The sequence below is a fragment of the Talpa europaea genome (genome assembly GCF_964194135.1).
Source record: "Talpa europaea genome assembly, chromosome: 6".
Classification (NCBI taxonomy): Eukaryota; Metazoa; Chordata; class Mammalia; order Eulipotyphla; family Talpidae; genus Talpa; species Talpa europaea.
Window position 1 is genome coordinate 40,961,230 of NC_140072.1, and position 19,275 is coordinate 40,980,504.

Here is a 19,275-nt window from a genome sequence, read left to right on the forward strand (position 1 = left end):
CAGCGGGAGGCAGGAGAGGTCGGCATGCCATGTGGGACCCTCACCTGGTGGCCTGGGATCGAACCGGCGCTGCAGAGGCTGCGGGCAGCTTCGCAGCCCAGTGCTAAACCGCTGCGCCACTGGGGAGGCCCCTCAGGTCTGTTTTTTAACAGTGTCCATTGGAAGCCCAGATTTTTTATGTAATTACTTGTCTAGCTTTAAATGTTAATTTTTTAAAAAATTTTTTTTAAAAAGATTATTTATACAAGAACCAGGGTACAGACCAGATGTGCAGGAGGGTGAGAGGAATCACTGGAGACAGAGCGGGGAACAGAACAGGCAGACTGACGAAATACACTGCTGATGGGAGCAGTGGCTGGACAGGTCTGAGCGCCATGTGGGACCCTCCCCGGCCGGCTGGGATCGAACTGGCGCTGCAGAGGCTGTGGACAACTTCACAGCCCAGCGCTCAACCGCCAACGCTACCAGGGGAGGCCCTAAATGTTAATGTTAATTCATCAAGTTTTAGAATATTGTATAACCAAAGAAAATACATATGTGAACTATATTTCATCCTTTGGATGCCACTTTGCCATCTCTGGTAGCAAAGGAAGGGGGCAACTAGGAAGGAACAACAACATGGACAGATCCCCATTTGGGGACTTGGGTGCTAGAAAGTTACACCCCAGAAACTGACCTCTGAATTGTGTGTGCTGAGTAGTTGACTTAGTTGGTGAACAGATGTTACCCTTGGTTTTTGACCTGTTGGGGTTAGCACAGAACTAGTCAGATTAGATTTTGAGAGTGGGGATGATCTGAGGCTGGGGAGCTGACATCTTCCCTGAAAAGCAGGCCGGACTCCCCAAATTGTAGCCTTGACATGGGAGCTTCCTGTGCTAAAGGCCTGTGAATGGGGCTGTGAGAACATTTTCAAAGTGCATTTAGGATGAATCTATCAGAACGAGTGTACTTTAGGAATCGTTGTCCTGGTACCATTTGGCTTCATGGTTCTAAACTGGGCAAATTGGGAGAAGTTGAAACATCCAGAAGAATTCTGAAAAGATGTTACAGTCAGTCATCTAGCACTCCCTGGGTCCCTTCTCCGTGCAGAACAGAATGCAGGCATACAGAAATGAGTCAGTTGTAGCCCTTTCCTCAGGACACTTTAATAGAATGTGTGGAAGTGAAATCTCAGTTTAGAAGAGGCTCCTTGGCCAACAAGCTTGGACCAGGGGAACCAAGGAAGACCTGGAGTGTGATCCATAGGTGACATGGGCTTTGGACCATGAGCAGAATTTGGAGGAAGGCAGGGAAGGAAAGTACTCCTATGTGCGTAGTGTGGTGGGGGTAGCAATAACATAAATAACTGGACCAGCCCACCCATCAGGGACAAGGTGAGAGATCAGGACAGAGGGCTTTTTAGAGCTAAATTTTTGGATCAGGAGGGGCTCAGAACTGTTTTATATAAGAGGGATGTTATTGGTTCAGGGGAATATTGGGGTAGGGGGAGTAGGGGACTGAGGAGATACCAAGTAGGCTATTCTGCAGAAAGTGCTTTGTAAGAGGTAATTGATTGTGGAAAAAATCTGTTTTGTCCCCAACTAGATGAGCATTCATTGGGAACACATGTGTGTGATCTATCTGTAATGTGAACTCTCAACTGCCCCTCACCTGGTGTCTGGACCACATTTCTGTAATGATGAGTCGATTAAGGGCTGTCCTTTGGTGTAGAGAAGATCATTAAACAGGACCTGATGGCTTTGTGGCAATGGTTCTGTTCCTCTTTGGTAGTCTTATGCATCCTCATTCCAATCCAGCCATATATTTTTTTTTCCCTCTGAAGGGATCTGAGTCTCCCAGCTGTGCTGGGAGATGGCAGCTGGTTATTGATATGACAACCAATCTTCAAGTTAGCCGTTGGGAGCCCTTGAGCTGGACACTGTGAGACCTTTGAAGGATAGGTGGCTCCTTGGTAGGACCATCAGGTTTGGGATGGGGCTTTGATCTGGGTCAGCCCCAGCTTCCAGCCCAGGTTTCCACTACTACTGGCCTGAGTGTTGTCTGTTTCATCCCAGGAACCCCTGGTTGTAGCCCAGACTCCATTACCCGCTCTAACCTTCTACCTCTTCCCAGGTCCGTTTCCTGTGGAGAAGGAGAGAGGTGAGGTGGCTGGTTCCCAGACCTTGTAGGCCCTTGTGGACACCATGTTGGACTCCAAACCCAGATTCCAAGCCCCGCAGAGGAGTAGTCAGAATAGCCGGGAGGTAGTATAACCCTTCCCATTCCCAGAACACCGTCTGCTTCCTTCCTCCCACCTTGTGCCCTTTACTCTTAGAGCTTCCCTTCCTCTGCTAAGGACGTTGAGTCCTCTCATCTCTCCTTATGGCCATTTTCCAGACCAGCCTGTGGTCCTCAGGCTTTGGGATGAAGCTGGAGGCTGTCACCCCATTTTTAGGGAAATACCGCCCCTTTGTGGGTCGTTGTTGCCAGACTTGCACTCCTAAGAGCTGGGTAAGTGATGAAGGCTGTGCCCCCACCCTGGGAAGTGTGGGGTAGCTTGGTCTAGGGATCTGTGACTCTGGGAAACAGCTTCCTTTATATCCTTCCAAGCTCAGCCTTCCCCTGCCCATGCCTCTGCCCTTTCAAGTGATTGGATATACTATATTGGTTGTATTCTTGGCCTGTGACTGGCCTTCAGGCCTGGGAGGGCTTGGTGGGAAAGTGCAGAGGGATCTGAGAGGAGGTAGGATGTGGCCAGAGGTTTGTGATCTGACCATGTCTACTGCATGGTTCAGTTTTGGGGACTCTGCTCACTCAGCGTCCCCCAGCACTCAACACATGCTTCAGTCCTCTTTTGCATCCATGCCATCTGCTGATATTGATGAGAACCAGGGTTCTGGTGGAGATCCAGGCTGTTTGTTCTCTGCTGTTGACTATAGCATTTCTCAGAAACTTTAATATGCTACCCTGGTGCGGGCAGGGGTATAGTGGGAGCGGGGGAAATTCTCTGTAGAGAATGCGGCCCTTCCGTTATCATGATAGAACATTTCCTCCTGAGCTAGCTTTAGGATTTGGGGTCAATCTTTTGTGTTATAATCCTGTCTTCTAGTAGACTTGATAGTTTATTAGGCAAAGGCCACAGAAGACAGCAGGGGTTTTCCTTTGCTAGTTTCAAAGGCCCCCCCCCCCCCCAAGGACATGCTGTCTCTACTCTCTCTTGGGCAGGAATCCCTTTTCCACAGAAGCATAACAGATCTAGGCTTCTGCAGTGTGATCCTGGTGAAGGAGGAGAACACCAGGTAGATCAAGGGGAGGGAGGCGTGGGGGGGATGGGGCATGGAGGTGGGCAGGGCCCCTGGGTGCCAGGGGCAGGGCCCCTGGGGCTGGACCCCTGCTTAGTGGTGTCATTTTCTTCCTTGATGGAAAAAGGAAGGGCCTCTGCTCTTTTCTCCGTAGCCATAGATGGGGTAAGGCAGGCTTACAACTCTCCTGTAGTTCCTCTTATGAGTATGTATGGCTTACCCACTGTATGTCAGGCCCTGAACCTGTGCCCTGCTCAGCAGGGAGAGGGGTGGGATTGGGCCTGCTCTATAATAAACCAAGCTCCGGTGTTCTTGGGCTATGAGCTTGGGGTTCCTGGGCAATGTACCTGGAGTGTGATCCCTTCCTGATGGAACAGCACTCTGTTTGCCCTGGTGGGGGTGGTGGGCCCTCTGGAAGCTCTCCTCCTCCCCTTCCCTGGGAACTCTCCCCAGGTTTCGGGGCTGGCTTGTTCGGAGGCTCTGCTATTTCTTATGGTCACTGGAGCAGCACATACCCCCATGTGATGATGCCCCACAGAAGATCATGGAAAACACTGGGTGAGGAGGCAGGGACTGGGGTTTGGTTGGCACTTCCGGGGTTTCTTGAGGAGATAAGGGCTCCAGGCAGGGTGGGTGAGAGGTCTGGCCGGCTGAGTGTTATTGTTGCCTGGAGCTCTTCTTTAAAGAGGGCGGGTGAAGACTGGAGGCTGGAGACTGTGCCCTGGGTGACCTGCTCCAACCTGTTACTCTTCTCTCACACTAGGGTGCAGAATGTCCTCTCAGGGAGGGCTCCAGGAGGGACTGGTGAAGGCCAGGTGCCCAGCCTTGTGAAGAAAGAGGTGCAGCGCATCCTGGGACATGTCCAGGCCCCATCCCACTCCTTCCTACTTAGGTAACTTTGTGCTGAGGGGCAGACTGAGTCCTCTGCCCTTCTGGAGAGTGGGTGTTGGCTAGGCTAGGGGAGGACTGGACTGTTCTTCTGGGGAGCCAGAGGGTGTGTTGGCCCGAGAGCCTGAGGGAGCCCTTGAGCTGGATTCTGCGAGACCTTGAAGGACAGGTAGCTCCTTGGTGGGATCATCAGGACTTGCTGCCCAGGGCTTCTGTTCTCTGCTCTTGATCCCAATAAATCATGTTGTCATTCCCTACTTAAAACCTTTCAATTGGTTTTTTACTGCACTTTAAAATCAACCCAAACTTCTGGTCTGGCCCTGCACATCTGGTGCCTTCATTTTTCGATCTCATCTCCAACAGCTCTCTCACTTGTCTGTTTCCAACCACATCAACTTTTTTAAAAAAATGTTCATTTATTTATGCACACAAGAACTAGGATACAGGCCAGAGGTGTGGAGGGTGAGAGGATTCACCAGAGACAGAGTGGGGAGCAGAAGAGGCGGACTGACTGACATACACTGCTGAGGGCAGCAGCGGGCGAGTCAGGAGAGTCCTGCTGCGCTATGTAGGTTGCTCCCTGGTCGGCCTGGGATTGAACTCGTGCTGCAGTGGCTGCAGACAGCTTCATAGGTTGCGTCTTAACCCCTTGCACCACCAGGGAGGCCCTCTTTTTTTAAAAAAAAAAATGCATGCAAAAACTGGGGAACAGGCCAGCGGTATATGTATGGAGGGGGGGTTGTGTGAGAAAATTCACCAGAGACAGAGCAGGTAATGGAACAGGTAGATCAACTGAAATACACTGCTGAGGGAAGCAGCAGGCAAGTCAGAGGGTCTGCTGCGCCCTGTGGGTAGGTCCCTGGCCTGGGATCTTGTGCTGCAGAGGCTGTGGTTAGCTTCATAGGTTGCATCTTAACCCCTTGTGCCACCAGGGAGGCCCCACATCAGCTTCTTGAGTAAAACCTCTCCTGGGGATAGGGCTTTGATCTGATTCAGTCCCCAGCTTCCAGCCCACTGCAGGCCTGGGTACTGTCTGTCCTGTGGGTAGGAATTAAGGGGGTTACCCACAAGAGCTCCTGGTTGTGGCTGACTCCATCTTTCTACCTCTTCCCAGATCAGTTTCCGGTGGAGCAGGAGATACGGGAGGTGGTAGTTTCCCAGATCTTATGCTTCTTCCCACATTAATCCTGCTGTTACCACCTGCTGCCTCCCACATTTGACACAGGTTTGAGCTTTCTTGGATGTAGGACATTGTTCCAAGGAATGAAGAGGTACAAGGTCAGAATGAACAGAGGTACACTTGGCAGCAGGAAGGACAGACTAGGGCTAGGACTAAGAATACCCAGCAGGAAGGAAAAGACCTGTAAGTCAGGGGCAAAACAAGGCAAAGGAGCAACCTTAGCGTATGAGGATGGGGGAAACAGGATGAGCTGTTGCCAGCTTTGCTTAAGGAGTTGATGTGGTTGGAAACAGGCAAGTGAGTGAGAGAGCTGTTGGAGATGAGATCGAAAAATGAAGGCACCAGATGTGCAGGGCCAGACCAGAAGTTTGGGCTGCTTTTTGAGTGTGGTAAAAACCAATGGAAAGGTTTTAAATAGGGAATGATAACTTGATTAATTGGGATCAAGAGTAGAGAACATAAGACCATCTGGGAGGCAAGTACAGGTGAGACGTGACAATGGCTGGACGGTGTCACAGGGAGACTGGAAAAAAGGACTGAGTGTTAGGAAGTCAGCCTTACTCACTGATAGGCTGGAAAGTGGTAGCACAGCCGGGAAAAGGGGGCACTCACGGGAGAGCCGGGTTTCTGGTACATCTTATGCATGGAAAAGGCAGGCTTAGGAGTGAATCGGCCCCCCAAAAATGTTTTGGACAGAGTTTCAGATCTCTGAGATGCTGGTGGAGTCACTAGGAAGCGGTCACTTCTAGGAGCCTGGAGCTCATGAGAGTTTGGGCTAGGACATGCATTGGCAAAGCTTCAGCATGTAGATATTTAGAACCAGGGGGTGAATGAGTCACTAGCAAAAGAGGGCACAGGGTCGTGCATGTGGGGCTCAGCTGTCATGAAAGTGCTGAGAGGTCAGCTGAACAAGGACAGGAGGGGGACCTTGGCTAGCCCTCTACACATTTCTTTGACTCTGTTGAGACTTCCAGTTCCTTGACCCTCAGTGCTTTGATCTGACCACCTTTTCATACAGACATCAGCACCTCCTGCCTATTCTTCCTGGCTCGCTTCCATCCTGGGGCTTGTCATGATAATGCCCCTGTGAAGAAGGCACTAGGCACAACCCTGTTCTGTTTGAACCCAGCTACCTGCCTTCTCTGTACCTAAGCAGCCAAACTGCTGGAGAAAGACATCTGGTGCACCAGTTTTCTCTAAGCATGTGAGTCCCAAAGAGGCACCAGGTCTCCCCAAGGCCCCCATCTAGGCTGCTTCTCAGACCCTCCATTGTCAGCTCATGCCTCACCAGTGAGGCATCCTGGTGCTCTGAGAAATAGAAGCCACCAATGAAGACATGCTGCGGGTCCATCATCTCCCTGCTTCCTGCATTTACACGTCACTTGACGCTGATCCTCATCAGTCCTCTGGACGACCCACTCCTGGGTTTTGCCCCTTCAGTTACCCCCTTTCCTGTTTGTATTACTAACCTCCCTATTTATTTCACCTTCCCCAGCAGTTTGCAAAAATAGGGCTGGGTTATGCCTGCAGTCTTGGTCTTCTCATGTCCATTGGGGTAGATGGAGGCAGGGAGGTGCTATGAAGCTGACACCAAGAAGCTGCACCATGAGGTCTTCTTGGGAGAGTCTTAGCACCTCGCAGGCGTGGGCTCTAGTGTTAGGCTGCCTTCCAGTCTCAGCACCACTTCTCAGCTTTCTGTCACTGTTAGCAGCTTCTGTAACCTCTCTGAGCCTCACTTTCCTTCCCTGTAAAGTGGGGACAGTAATAATCATTGCCTCTGAGGAGGGCCTCTGAGATGCTGAGGGGTCCTGCCTCTCGGGTGGGACCTGCATGCTTCAGACACACTCTCTCTGCAGGCTCTTCAGCTGGGCATTGCTGCGGTTCCTGAACCGCCTCTTCCTGAACGTGCAGCTCCACAAAGGCCAGATGAAGATGGTCCACAAGGCTGCACAGGGAGTAAGGCCCGTCCTCCATCGGGATGGGGATGCAGGGAGCGGGGGCGGGGCCCAGCCCTTAAGTCAGGACAAGCCATGTCAGCTGGTGGGAAAAATCCATTGCTCTTTGATGACCTTCTCTTGTGTCTCACGGTCCCGCTCCCCCGGGGCTGCCTCTAACGTCTTTCCATCATGGTCTCAACCATTACATCAGTGCATTACCTTAAAATTGTCGACAGCGCTCCTCTACTTTTGGGAAATGCGCTCAGAGGAAGAACTGCGCAGCTGAGCCCTCTCTCCCTCTGGGGCTGCCCTGGGTCTGGAGGTGCAGGGTTCAGCTCCCTGAGTCTTCAGCATGGGGGGTGGGTTGGCATTCCCTCTGCCTCTCCCTGGAGTAGGGCTCGCCGATGGTCCTCCTCTCCACCCACAAATCACTCCTGGACGGGATCCTGCTGCCCTTTGTGCTGCTCTCCCAGGGCCTGGGTGTGCTCCGTGTGGCTTGGGACCCACGTGCCTGCTCCCCTATCCTCAGGTAAAGAAAGCCTGTCCCCAGACTGGGGTAAGGGTGTGGGGACATGTATGGAGGTATGCTGTAGCAGCCCCTCAGAAGCCCTCTTCCTGACCTCTCTGCTCCCAACCTCTGCCAGCTCAGCCTGTGAGATAAGATGGGACCTACAGCCATGCCAGGCCTGAGGGTACTCAGGCAGGCCTCGGGCTAACCCTGGGTGAGCCAAGGCTTTTACTAACCTCATACTGCGTCCCGTCTCCTGAGCCCCTTCCCTCATTAGGTTCTGTCCTCTGTCCCACAGAGCTCTGCTGAGGAAACTTGGGGGGCTTTTTCTGCCTCCAGAGGCCAACTTCCCCTTGGACAGCTCTGAGGGAGTCCTTGCAAGGGCTGTGGTTCGTGCGGTGAGTGCATATAGTGGTTGTGTATGGGGCCAGGCCCAGGGTCTTATTGCTGCTCTGGTCTTGACATCTGCCACCCTTGCCCCTTCTAGGCTATGGAGCAGCTACTGATCAGCAGGCAGCCCCTGCTCATCTTTCTTGAGGAAATCCCTGGGGTCCAGGGGCCGAGGCTGTCAGCCCTGGGCCAAGCATGGCTGGGACTGGTGGTCCAAGCAGTTCAGGGGGGCATCGTTCCAGATGCTATGCTGGTGCCAGCAGCTATCACCTATGACCTGGTTCCTGATGCATCTCGTGAAGTACACCATGTGAGACCCTCCTGGCCCTGGGGACCATCTCCAGAGGGCAGCACATTACTGTTTCCTGTGGCTAAAGTCCCCCTTAGACTTGGGTCAAAGGTGTTGGTACAAAGGAAATTCAATCCCCTACAATTCATCCTGCAATACCTACCTAGGCTGTTAGCATCATCTTATTTCATCCTCAAAAAATGTCACTAAGGAGGGATTTCTCCTGTTTTATGGGTGAGAAAACTAGAGTCAAGATTGTCATGCACCAGTTTGGACCTGATATCAAGATGAGCCGAGAAAGCGGTGCCCTGGATGAGCCAGCTCACACAGCTCTCCCTCCCCGCAGGCCTGGGTCCCGCTGGGGCTGTGGGCAGGAGCTCTGGCTGTCCTGCGGAGCCTGCAAGCCTGGGGCTGCAGCCGTAGGATCTGTGCCCGTGTGCATCTGGCCCAGCCCTTCTCCCTGAAGGTAGGGTAACTGCTGGGCAAGGCTGAGATCCCTGGGGTCTGTCTTGGAACCTCTGCAGGGATAGCCTTGCCTACCTCAGCTGGGCTGTGGCGGGTTTCCTGATGGGCCAGGGCAGGCCACCTGAAAGCCTTGTCCTGAGCAGGAATATACCATCAATGCCAGAAGCTGCTGGGGCAGCAGGCAGACCCTGGAGCAGCTGCTGCAGCCCATCGTGCTGGGCCAATGGTAGGGGCAGCGATGCATGTGGGTTTTGGGGGCAAGACAGGCACAGCCCTTTGGCCCTCGCTTGTTGGCTGGCTCCCTTCCCCTCACACACACAAACATCACCAGCTCTAGCTTTCCCTCACCAAATATCCTTGGTCATCTAGAACAGTGCCCTGGGGCTGGGATGGAGAAATATCCCTCACCTTTGAGAAAACTGGGCTCCCCATGACTGATTGTAGATTTGGTCCCTTCAACCTGTGATTTGTGTCTTTATCCCAGTACTGTTGTCCCAGACACTGAGAAGGAACAGGAGTGGACCCCGGTAACTGGGCCCCTTCTGGCCCTCAAGGCAGAGGACCAGCTCCTGGTCAGGAGGCTGAGCCGTCATGTCCTGAATGGTAAGGGGGAATTAGGTCTGGGCTTGGGGGGGGGGGGAGAATCCTGCAGTCCCTCCTCCCTGGACCAGCCCATCATCGGGGCCCTTAATCCCAAGTGGGTTTCTGCACCTGAACCTGGGAGCTTCCAGACAGCTATGTGAGCTTACACCCAGCCTGGCCTGGGGCTTGTTACTTTTCTGAGCATGGTCTCTTTCAGTTGTAAATATGAGCTGTAACTGAATTGAATAATGCATGTAAGGGACTTAACACAGTGCCTAGCTCAGGATGAACCCTTAACAGAATTATCTTTGTTACTGTCGTAAATGTCTCTCTGAGCCAGACACTGTGGACTAGTGGGTGGGCCTATGAGAGCAGGGAAGGTCCAAGCTCCCTGCCTGGCTCTAGGCACGTATTTGATTAATGCCAGTGCTCTACTGGGGAGGGTAGCACTCACGGAAAGACCTGCACTGCCCTTCCCTGGAATTGGGTGGGTGGGTGGGGTGGCTGCTGCCTAGGAGGCAGTGGGGAGTGTTCTTGTCTGGGAAAACTTGCCGGGTGCTGCAAGGCCCAAGCAGTGTTCCTCGATCCCGGCCCCAGCCAGCGTCATGAGCTCGGCAGTGATGAGCACAGCCATCATGGCAACGCTGCTGCTGTTCAGGCACCAGAAGGTAGGCACAGTGTGGTGGGGGGCAAGGGCAAAGGGTGGCCCTCATGCTCACTCTCCCCACTGCCCTCCCAGGGTGTGTTCCTCTCGCAGCTCCTGGGGGAGTTCTCCTGGCTGACGGAGGAGACACTGCTGCGTGGCTTTGATGTGGGCTTCTCAGGGCAGCTGCGTTGCCTGGTGCAGCACACGCTGAGCCTGCTGCGGACACATGTGGCCCTGCTACGTGTCCACCAGGGGGACTTGGTGGTGGTTCCAAGGCATGGCCCAGGTCTCATGCACCTGGCGCGTCTGAGTGCTGAGCTGCTGCCCGCCTTCCTGAGTGAGGCGGTGGGCGGTGAGTCCCCAAGCCTCAGGGAGGGTGGGGTGCATGCAGGGTTGAGGGGAATGGCTGCCTTTCTTATCTGTGCCCTATCCCCAGCCTGTGCTGTGAGAGGGCTGCTGGCAGGCAGAGTGCCGCCTGAGGGGCCCTGGGAGCTGCAGGGCATCGAGCTGCTGAGCCAGAATGAGCTGTACCGTGAGATCCTGCTGTTGCTGCACTTGCTGCCCCAGGACCTGCTGCTGCTGCAGGTCAGGACTTTCCCACCAGCCTGGCTCTGTCCTGGATCTCCCCCTCATGGCTGTAGGTAGGGCTCCATCTGCCCCCATGGCCTGACTCTGTTGAAGCCACTTGGATGGTTTTTATTCCCAGCCCTGCCAGTCTTCCTACTGCTACTGTCAAGAGGTGCTAGACCGTCTTATCCAGTGTGGGCTCCTGGTTGCTGAGGAGGTAGGCGGGACAGCTGGAGACAGAGCCCCTGCCTGGGGCCTAGACACTTTCAGCCTCCCATCCCAAGTGATAGGCCACATCTGCCCACTCCTGTACACATGGCAGGACTGGATAAATGTGTGTCTGAGCTTCTCTGCACACCTGCTGCCCCTGCCTCCCACTTACCCATAGGGCTGTGATCCTTGAGGGTGGGTGTTCACTTCCTTTAACTCTGCAAGTTGGCTCAGCAGGTGTCATGGTCAGGTGTGCCTTGGTCTGCCATGTGCTTGGTCTGGGGGTGCTCAGGGCTGAACATGGGCCAGCCTGACAGGGATTAATGGCTCCCATGGCCCCCAGACCCCAGGCTCCCGGCCAGCCTGTGACACAGGGCGACAGCGTTTGAGTGCAAAGCTGCTGTGGAAACCAAGTGGGGATTTTACTGATAGCGACAGTGATGACTTTGAGGAGGCTGAGGGCCGCTATTTCAGGGTACGTTGGGAGAAGCCAGGGGAGGGAGGGCGGGAAGTAGGAGGGAGGCAGTGGACTTGATTTCACCCCACCTGTGCCCCTCCAGCTTAGTCAGCAGTCTCGCTGTCCTGACTTCTTCCTCTTCCTCTGCCGCCTGCTCAGCCCACTGCTCAAGGCCTTTGCACAGGCCGCTGTCTTCCTCCACAAGGGACAGCTCCCTGACACAGGTAAGGCCTACACTTCTCTGGCTGTCCTCAGGCAGAGGCTGAGCTCAGGGCAGGGGCTTGGCTTGTGTGCGGCCCCAGGTCTAGGCCTTCTCTCTCCCATAGAGTCGGGCTATGTGGAGCAACTGTTCCAGTTCCTGCAGACCACTGCCCAGGAAGAAGGGTTCTTTGGTAAGTGTCCAGCACCAGTCAGACTCCCAGGTTGTAGGGTTGGCTGTTGGCTGCTGCCCCCTGCTGGACAGTGACAGTCCAACTCCAGGAAGAAGGGCTAGAGTGCCCAGGGCCTCTGGCTCCAGTCTGAACTGTGGTCTTGGTGGGTTCTTGCAATGAGGAAGAGAGAAACCTGTGCCTGTGCCTGCCTGCCTTCCCTATAGCCTTCACATCTTTCTTCCTCCAGAGTGTGCAGACCCAAATCTTGCCATCAGTGCAATCTGGACCTTTAGAGACCTAGGGGTAAGTCTCCCCATGCTCTTGTTCCCCTTTCTGCTAGATGTTCAGGAGAGCCCTGCTGTGCCCACCCTGGGATTTATCCAGTGTCCCCCAAGAATAGATGTGGTAACACTAGTTAGAGAAGGTAGGATTGTTTTCCTGGCCCTCTGTCCCACCAAACACTGGCTCCTCCTACTCCCAGGTGGAATACTGGGGGTGGTTTGAGAGGCAGCACTTGTACCCCAGAACTGAGGCCTGGTCAGAGATGTCATGCCAGTTTTCTGGGAGTGGGCTTAGCTCCTATGGGGAGTGCTCATAGCCCTTCCCCATGCTCAGGTGCTGCAGCAGATGCCCAGCTCTGCAGGCCCTGTGCTCCATCTGTCTCCTACCTTTGCCATCCGAGAGAATCAGGAAAAGCTGGAACAGTTCATCCGGCAGTTTATTTGTAACTAGAAATGTGGGGTGGCACTCCTACTGAAGACTCAGCCACAGACCACAGCTGTGCCCTGGAGACTGGGAGGATGATGCACGCCCTTAGCTGGACTATAAAATCTTTGAGGTTTGGTCATCTCTTGCCTCCTCCATCTTTTGGTGTGATAAACGAGAGGACCGGCTGAGCCATCTTTTCCCAAGCCCAGCAATTTCTTTGGGGTTGGTGGGGTGTGCATGTGTATGTCCATCTGCTCTCTCTTGCTCCACCTTGTAAGAATATCCTACCTGGCTCCTAGAAACAAACCCTAAAAAACACACAGTAGTAGAACCCAAGCTGCTGCTTTAGCCTGAGACATTTATTGAGAAAGCACTCCAGCTCTTCTCCCTTACCAGGAAGAAGAGGCTTGAAGGGTCTGGCGCTGGCCCATGGCTGCCCCGGGGTCTCTCCCTGTGCAAGTCCAGGGCTTGTGGTAGGAGCCTTCACACCACCTTGTTGATGATGACCCCTAGTTCTTCAATCTCACACTGGACTTCATCACCTTTCTGTAACAGAGTGGCCGTGGGGCTATCAGCCCTCCAGTGTGACACACACAGTGCTGGCTTTCTCAGGTCTGAGCCAAGTCTTCAGGCTTTCTGGGCTTTTGGTCTCCCTCCTCCTTTTAGCCAACCTACCTTGAGAAAGACAGGCGGTTTCCTGAACACACCAACACCCGGGGGGGTTCCGGTCAGAATCACGTCCCCTGGGTAAAGAGTGACGAACCTGGGACAAAAAGGTTAGGCAAGACTACGTGCTGAGGTGGCCAGTCAGGGATGGAGGATGGGAAGGGGCTCCATTCCAACTTACTGGGAGACCCAGGCTATCAGCTCCTCTGTCTTAAACACCATCTGGTTGGTGTTGCTGCTCTGGACCACCTCTCCATTCACTCGGCAGCAGATCTTTAAGTTGTGTGGATCTGAAACGCAATTAACACCACCTTGGGGTTCTCTTTCTCTCCAAGCCCACTGTCCTCTATACCCAGCTGGTGAATTGCTAGGTGATGGGGCTCTCGCTGGCCTCCCTGCGCTGTGCCTACTCCAACTCAGCATTTTCTGCCTAGACCCTGATCTCCTCAGATCTTCGTATATCTCCCCGCCGCCCCCCCCAAGTATAGTGCCTGTCAGTGAGTTGAGGGAAGTCCCAGACTCTCAGGGAGAGAAAAGTTGAAAAATTTTGGCTTTAAACAGCACTTCGTTTTTTAGTGGCTGTGCTTTATACTCACAAGCACACCTGAAGGCAGCCAGAAGACAATTTAACATCACTGATGTGTGCACAGGGTGATGTGGGGCTGAACCACCTGGACACACTCCTGCCCAGATGGCTGAGTTCTGCCCTCTGTCTCCTGGCTCATTGTACCCTTGCTTGTGGCTGGTGCTGCCCTGAGGATGTGGTGACTGGGTAAGGTCCCGTTAGTACTCCTGTAGCTGCCTTGTTGTGGAAAGTGCATGGGCCTGATGACAGCCATTCTCTGTGATGCTCAAGGGCCAGCTTGGCTTCCCTCAAACTCAGATTCTTCTAGGTAGTGACAGGTAGAGGAAGCCTGATCCACTTACCAGGGGAACAGTTCTTTGCAATTCACTTCCAACTGTAGATGTCCTACCTCTGTGGTAGTTCTCTAGAGTGGGAGTAGGGAAAGAAGCCCCCTGGAGAACCTGTGGCCCAGGCTGAGACTTGCCCTCTCAGGAGTTAGCAAAAGGCAGCTGGGGAGGGGATTCCACACAGAGCTGCACCCCACACTCCCACTTCCTGGCATTCTGCTTTTTTTCCCTTTACTCTGATGCATCTGCAAGAGTAGGAAGGAGAGTCCCAAGTGGGTTGTCAGAGACCTACCTGCCACACTGTCCTTGGTCACCAAGGCAGGGCCCAGGGGGCAGAAAGTGTCAAAGGTTTTTCCCAGCAGCCACTGCCTTCCATTGCGTCTCATTTGCCAGTCACGAGCACTCACGTCATGTGCCACAGTGAAGCCGGCCACATGAGCCATGGCATCTGTGGCCTATAGGGGCAGGGGATTTGCTAGTTTGCAGGTTAGATCAGTGACACCAATCCCCATAACAAAGGCTGTCACAGCTAGTCAAAGGTGCTAGGCGAAGGGCAAGGCAGAGTCTGGGAGCAAGTAGGTGTGGATACTTCCCATTGTCAGACAGATGGCACCACCCCTCCCACCTCACCTTGATGTGCTTGCCTTTCTTCCCAATCACCACGGCCAGCTCCACCTCCCAGTCCACCTCCTGCAGAGTGGAAAATGAGCAGTGAGCTGCTTCCTGTACTGAGGCCCTTCCTGTACTGAGGGTGCATACTCTGCCTCAGGGTCTGGCTCTCCAACAGTGGGGATCAGCAGACCACTTTTGTAATCACAATGGATGCAGGTGCATCTCCCCATTGTGACTGCAGAACAACCCCTATCTGCGGACAGTTTAAAAGCCACTTTTGATACCTCCAAAAAAGGATGGAGACCAAGTCGTAAGAGCTAATCCACTGTGTACCAGATTGCTAAGTGCTTCAATGTATGGACTTTTACTTAAGTGATGCAATAAAGATCAATAGTTAATAACGTGGGTAAAAGTCTTAGAGAGTTCACCAAAAACACAAAAAGTGAACATGCTCACAGCCTTTCATAATCAGCAAAGTGCAACTACAGCGTTCTAATGGCAACAGCCAGGGCTACTGTCAGAAGCATACCTGACACTCAGTGTTGATCTCTAGAACTGCTTCCACTAGAAAAGACTGGTTCCTTGGGGGAAATAACTAATACTCTAAGTCAGTGAGCAGAAGATGACCCTGGACTATCTTGGCCAGAAAGCAAGGAAGGTTCAAAGTGATGGGCTGCACTGGTCAGAGTGAGACCATTTGAGTGTCAAAAAGAATGTAAGTGATGGGGGCCTCCCCGGTGGCGCAATGGGCTGAGCGCCTTGCTGTGAAGCTGCTTGCAGCCTCTGCAGCTCGGGTTCGATTCCTGGCCAGCCAGGGAGCAACCCACAAGGCACAGCAGACCTCTCCTGCCTCGCCCGCTGCTCCCCCCAGCAGTGTCTTCGGTCCGTCTGCCTGTTTTGCTCTCTGCTCTGGCTCTGGTGAATTCTCTCACCCTCCGGCGCCTCTGACCTGTACTCCAGTTCTTGTATAAAATAAATCAATCAATCTTAAAAAAAAAAACACTTCTTAAAAAAAATAAATTTCTGTTGTTTATAAGCCACCTAGGCTACGGTATTTTGTTACAGCAGCCCAAACCAACCAAAACCTATATAGTAACTCTTGGCAAAAAAATATTTAACCTGACTCTAATAAGGGAACAACTGGACAAATCCAGACTGGAACTTGCTGTGATTCAACCTGCCTATTTTCTCATAAGGTCACTCATGAAAGAGAGACAGGGGTGGGGAATGTTTGAGATCAGGAGTCAGAAAACTCTGGCCTGTGGGGTGACTCCAGCTTGCTGTTTGTTTTTGTAAAGTCTTCCTAGAACACAGGCATGTTCATTAATTTATGCATCAGCCACAGCTGCAAAGTTGAATTGTTGCAACGGAGACTAGATGTTCTAAAACCGTGTTTATTAACTGGCTTTTTGAGAAAGTTTATGGATTTCTGGTCTAAATTAAAGTCATGAAAGAGAGATAACCATATGTGGCCTTGACTGACCCTAGATATAAAAGCAAAAAAACAGTTCCCAAATTTAAACTCATCTTTGGGGGTATTTACATAAATTCCCAATTGGACTACATGGTGAGTATTATGTTAATTTTCTTAGTTGGACTATACAGTAATGGTATAATCCTGTTTCTGTTTAATGTGCTAGTGAGTGACAAGGACTCCATTAGGCTGAGTGGCCCGAGGGACTGAGGAGGGACTAGGGAGGCACTAACCTGGCTCTCCGGTGGGAGGACCACCTCATCGTAGGGCCCCACGATGGAGCTGGCAAACTTGCTGAAGATGATGGGCTCCTTAGGCACAGGCACATTCTGCTCTTTACAGTGGTCCACGTAATTCATGCCCACACACACTACTTTGTCTGGCCGTGTGACTGGGGCCAGGAAGGTCACCTCTGACCGTGGCAGGATGGGCAGCTGGGCAGCCAGCGCTCTGCAGAGACAAAAGCAGGAGAGAGGCTGGGTTGGAGCAGGCTGGTAATCGCGGGGTGCACTGGGGATGTCTTACAGCAGCTCCAAGTTGTGCTTTATAAAATTTGTTTCCTGTACCTATTAACCATCAGAGTCAGTGTGAGAACCAAGTCTGGTTATTGTCCTTTGATACTGGGATGCTGTTTATTGTTTTTCCAGTGTTGATTCTTGCCCATGTAGGTAATACATGTCCAGGTAAGAGAATTCAAAAGGTGCAAATGGGAATAATGGAAAGGCCTCTCTTCTAGTCACTCCAACCACTGTGTTCTCTTATATTTAGCTACTTTAAGTTACTCTTCTAGCATTCATTCATTTTTTTTAGTTCCAGGTGTGCAGCACTGGAAATCAACATGTGTCTATACTACATTCAGCCCACTACTATCTCCTACTCTTTTTTATGCAAATGAAAGCATACTACATTCACCTCTTAAATATACAAATATATTTTGGAGATCTTTTTTTTTTATTTATTTATTTAAACAAGAACTAGGGTATAGGTCAGAGGCATGGGAGGGTGAGAGAATTCACCAGAGACAAAACGGGGAGCAGAACAGGCAGATGGATCAAAGACACTGCTGAGGGGATCAGCGGGCAAGGCAGGAGAGGTCTGCTGTGCCATGTGGGTATCTCCCTGGCTGGCCGGGAATCAAACCTGTGCTGCAGAGGCTGTGGACAGCTTCACAGCATGACTCTCAACTCGCTGCACCACCAAGGAGGCCTTGGAGATCTTTTCATTACTGTATATAGCATCCTCTTTTTTGTATGGCTGCATATCACTGCACTGTACAGATACACAGCTTGCTGCACGCTCCCTTATTGAGGGCTCTGAAAGTAGTTTCCAATCTTTTGAGATTATGACAATATGATAAACTGTTAGAAACATTGTGTATTGGCAAACATCTACGTTTTGCCAATTTAGCAACTGAAGATACTGAGAGTGGCTGCTGGATATACAAGGTTCTGTACTGCTCCCTCTTCAGGGAGTTCATACCTAATCCAGCCAAATCCAAGAACCAACTTTAAGGAAACTTCGTTGCACTCCTCTAAGGAGTCAAAAATTGAATCACCTCCCCAGCATCACAAGTGCCTCTCAGTGCCCCAGTTCTAGATCCCTTAGGCAGCCAGGGACTTAATTCCCTGGAAAATGCAGTGTGAGGAAGTATAGTTCTAGCTGTACCCCCAAATGCATGGTCTTGGGTTAGTTAATAACATGCCCTGGGCCTTAATTTCCCCCTCTGTAAACTGCGGAAGTTCTAAGTGAAGTCACTTAGAACTTTTAGTGAAGTCACTAAAAACAGGTGAGAGAAAAATGGAGTTACCTGCTGGACAGGGCTAACGGTTGGATGGAGAGGGGGAACAGAGGAGCAGCTGCAGGTGATGCTGCGTGCTGATTTACCTTCTTGCCACAGACAGCGTGGTTTCTCCTTGCTCCAGGAACTCCGTCATCGTCTTGGGCAGTGTAGGGTCAAAGGCGTTGAGGTTGATGACTCCCCCACCATTCCCTGACTCCAGGCCCAGGTGAGGTCCCATCAGGTGGGATGTCTGAAACTGCACCAGTCTCATGTCTCTGGAGGGCTGACAGCACCACCTCTGAGCCTGCAGCAGAGCTGTGAGCAATCTTCTACCAGAGACCAGCATCAGAACCTAGGGAGAAAAATGTGGGTCAAAGGGGACAGCAGAGGGAGCGTGGAACCTTCATCAAGATCCTGGAAGTTCCTGGAGTTACGGTCCCAAGTTCCTTCACACCATCAGTCATTCCTGTCACACCAAAAGGGAAATGTTCCAGATTTATAAAGTTATTTCACCCTGCTACACTTTAAAATTTTTTTCTCACCTCAATGCATGCAATGAAACATCCTCAGTTTCTAGAAGAGTCACTACTTCATTCCAGGAACTTAGCTAGTTGCCAGGATTCCAGTGTTCCTTCAACCAACACTTTCTGAAAGATTGCACTATACTTGGCATCACTGAGGCACTGGGATCAGCCCTGCCATCCTGCCTGCATGGGAGACCAATGCCATAAGTAAAATTCAGCATTTAGGACTATGGCTGTGAAGACCAAGGTCCTGCCTTTGTCTACTTTCTTGAGGAAGTGATGATGGGCTGAACTGGCTTGGGTAAAAATGAATAAGAATAGGAATCAGCTAAGGAGGGGTGGGGGACAGCATGTGCAGTTGACCAGTGGTAAATTGGTTTCACTGCTGCCACAGGCAAATTTTTAAACAATTGATCCTGTTATTCTACTTAAAATGCTTGCCCCATTGCTCACATGACCAAGCCAGAACCCCTGACAGGCTGCCCTAGTCTTCTAGGCAACCCTGCCCTCCCACCTCTCCAGACAGTAATTATTTCAATTTTTTTTTTCTGTTGGACCACATGCTGCCCGAGGAAGAAGTTGCAAAGGGCAAAAAAGCTGAACCTGATAGTATCTTCTCTCTGGGTTCTGAGGCCGTGTCAGTCTTTTACACTGCTGAGTTGACAGAGCCCAGCACTACACCTGGCACACAGAAGGTGCTCAGCTATTCTTTATTGAATGAGTAAATGCCAGAAGCTGGGACTTTTCATTACTTGGAAAAGTTTGGTGAATAACAACTTTGGGAGGTGTGGCTGGGCCTTCCCTCCTCAAATCACTTAGAAGGTATCA

The 19,275-nt window shown here is 51.9% G+C and overlaps 2 protein-coding genes across 2 annotated transcripts; one reads left to right on the forward strand and one right to left on the reverse strand.

Annotated features, from left to right (window-relative positions):
• Positions 1-2,183: 2,183 nt before the first annotated feature.
• On the forward strand, positions 2,184-12,503 carry LOC311171744 (glycerol-3-phosphate acyltransferase 2, mitochondrial-like; the record flags this gene model as incomplete). Its single annotated transcript, XM_084234806.1, has 21 exons — positions 2,184-2,243; positions 2,377-2,490; positions 3,205-3,278; positions 3,735-3,839; positions 4,045-4,173; positions 7,206-7,305; positions 7,682-7,815; positions 8,093-8,192; positions 8,282-8,494; positions 8,820-8,939; positions 9,082-9,164; positions 9,423-9,541; positions 10,118-10,188; positions 10,260-10,518; positions 10,603-10,751; positions 10,873-10,950; positions 11,287-11,418; positions 11,504-11,624; positions 11,727-11,792; positions 12,019-12,074; positions 12,387-12,503. The coding sequence occupies 21 exons, from the start codon at positions 2,184-2,186 to the stop codon at positions 12,501-12,503; spliced, it is 2,400 nt and encodes a 799-aa protein (XP_084090932.1).
• Positions 12,504-12,844: 341 nt separating this feature from the next.
• On the reverse strand, positions 12,845-18,269 carry LOC311172118 (oxaloacetate tautomerase FAHD2A, mitochondrial; the record flags this gene model as incomplete). The annotated part of the gene is made up of 7 exons (XM_084235275.1): positions 12,845-13,025; positions 13,155-13,242; positions 13,327-13,435; positions 14,350-14,512; positions 14,688-14,747; positions 16,377-16,593; positions 18,028-18,269. The coding sequence occupies 7 exons, from the start codon at positions 18,267-18,269 to the stop codon at positions 12,963-12,965; spliced, it is 942 nt and encodes a 313-aa protein (XP_084091401.1). The 3' UTR covers positions 12,845-12,962.
• Between the last annotated feature and the right edge of the window lie 1,006 nt (positions 18,270-19,275).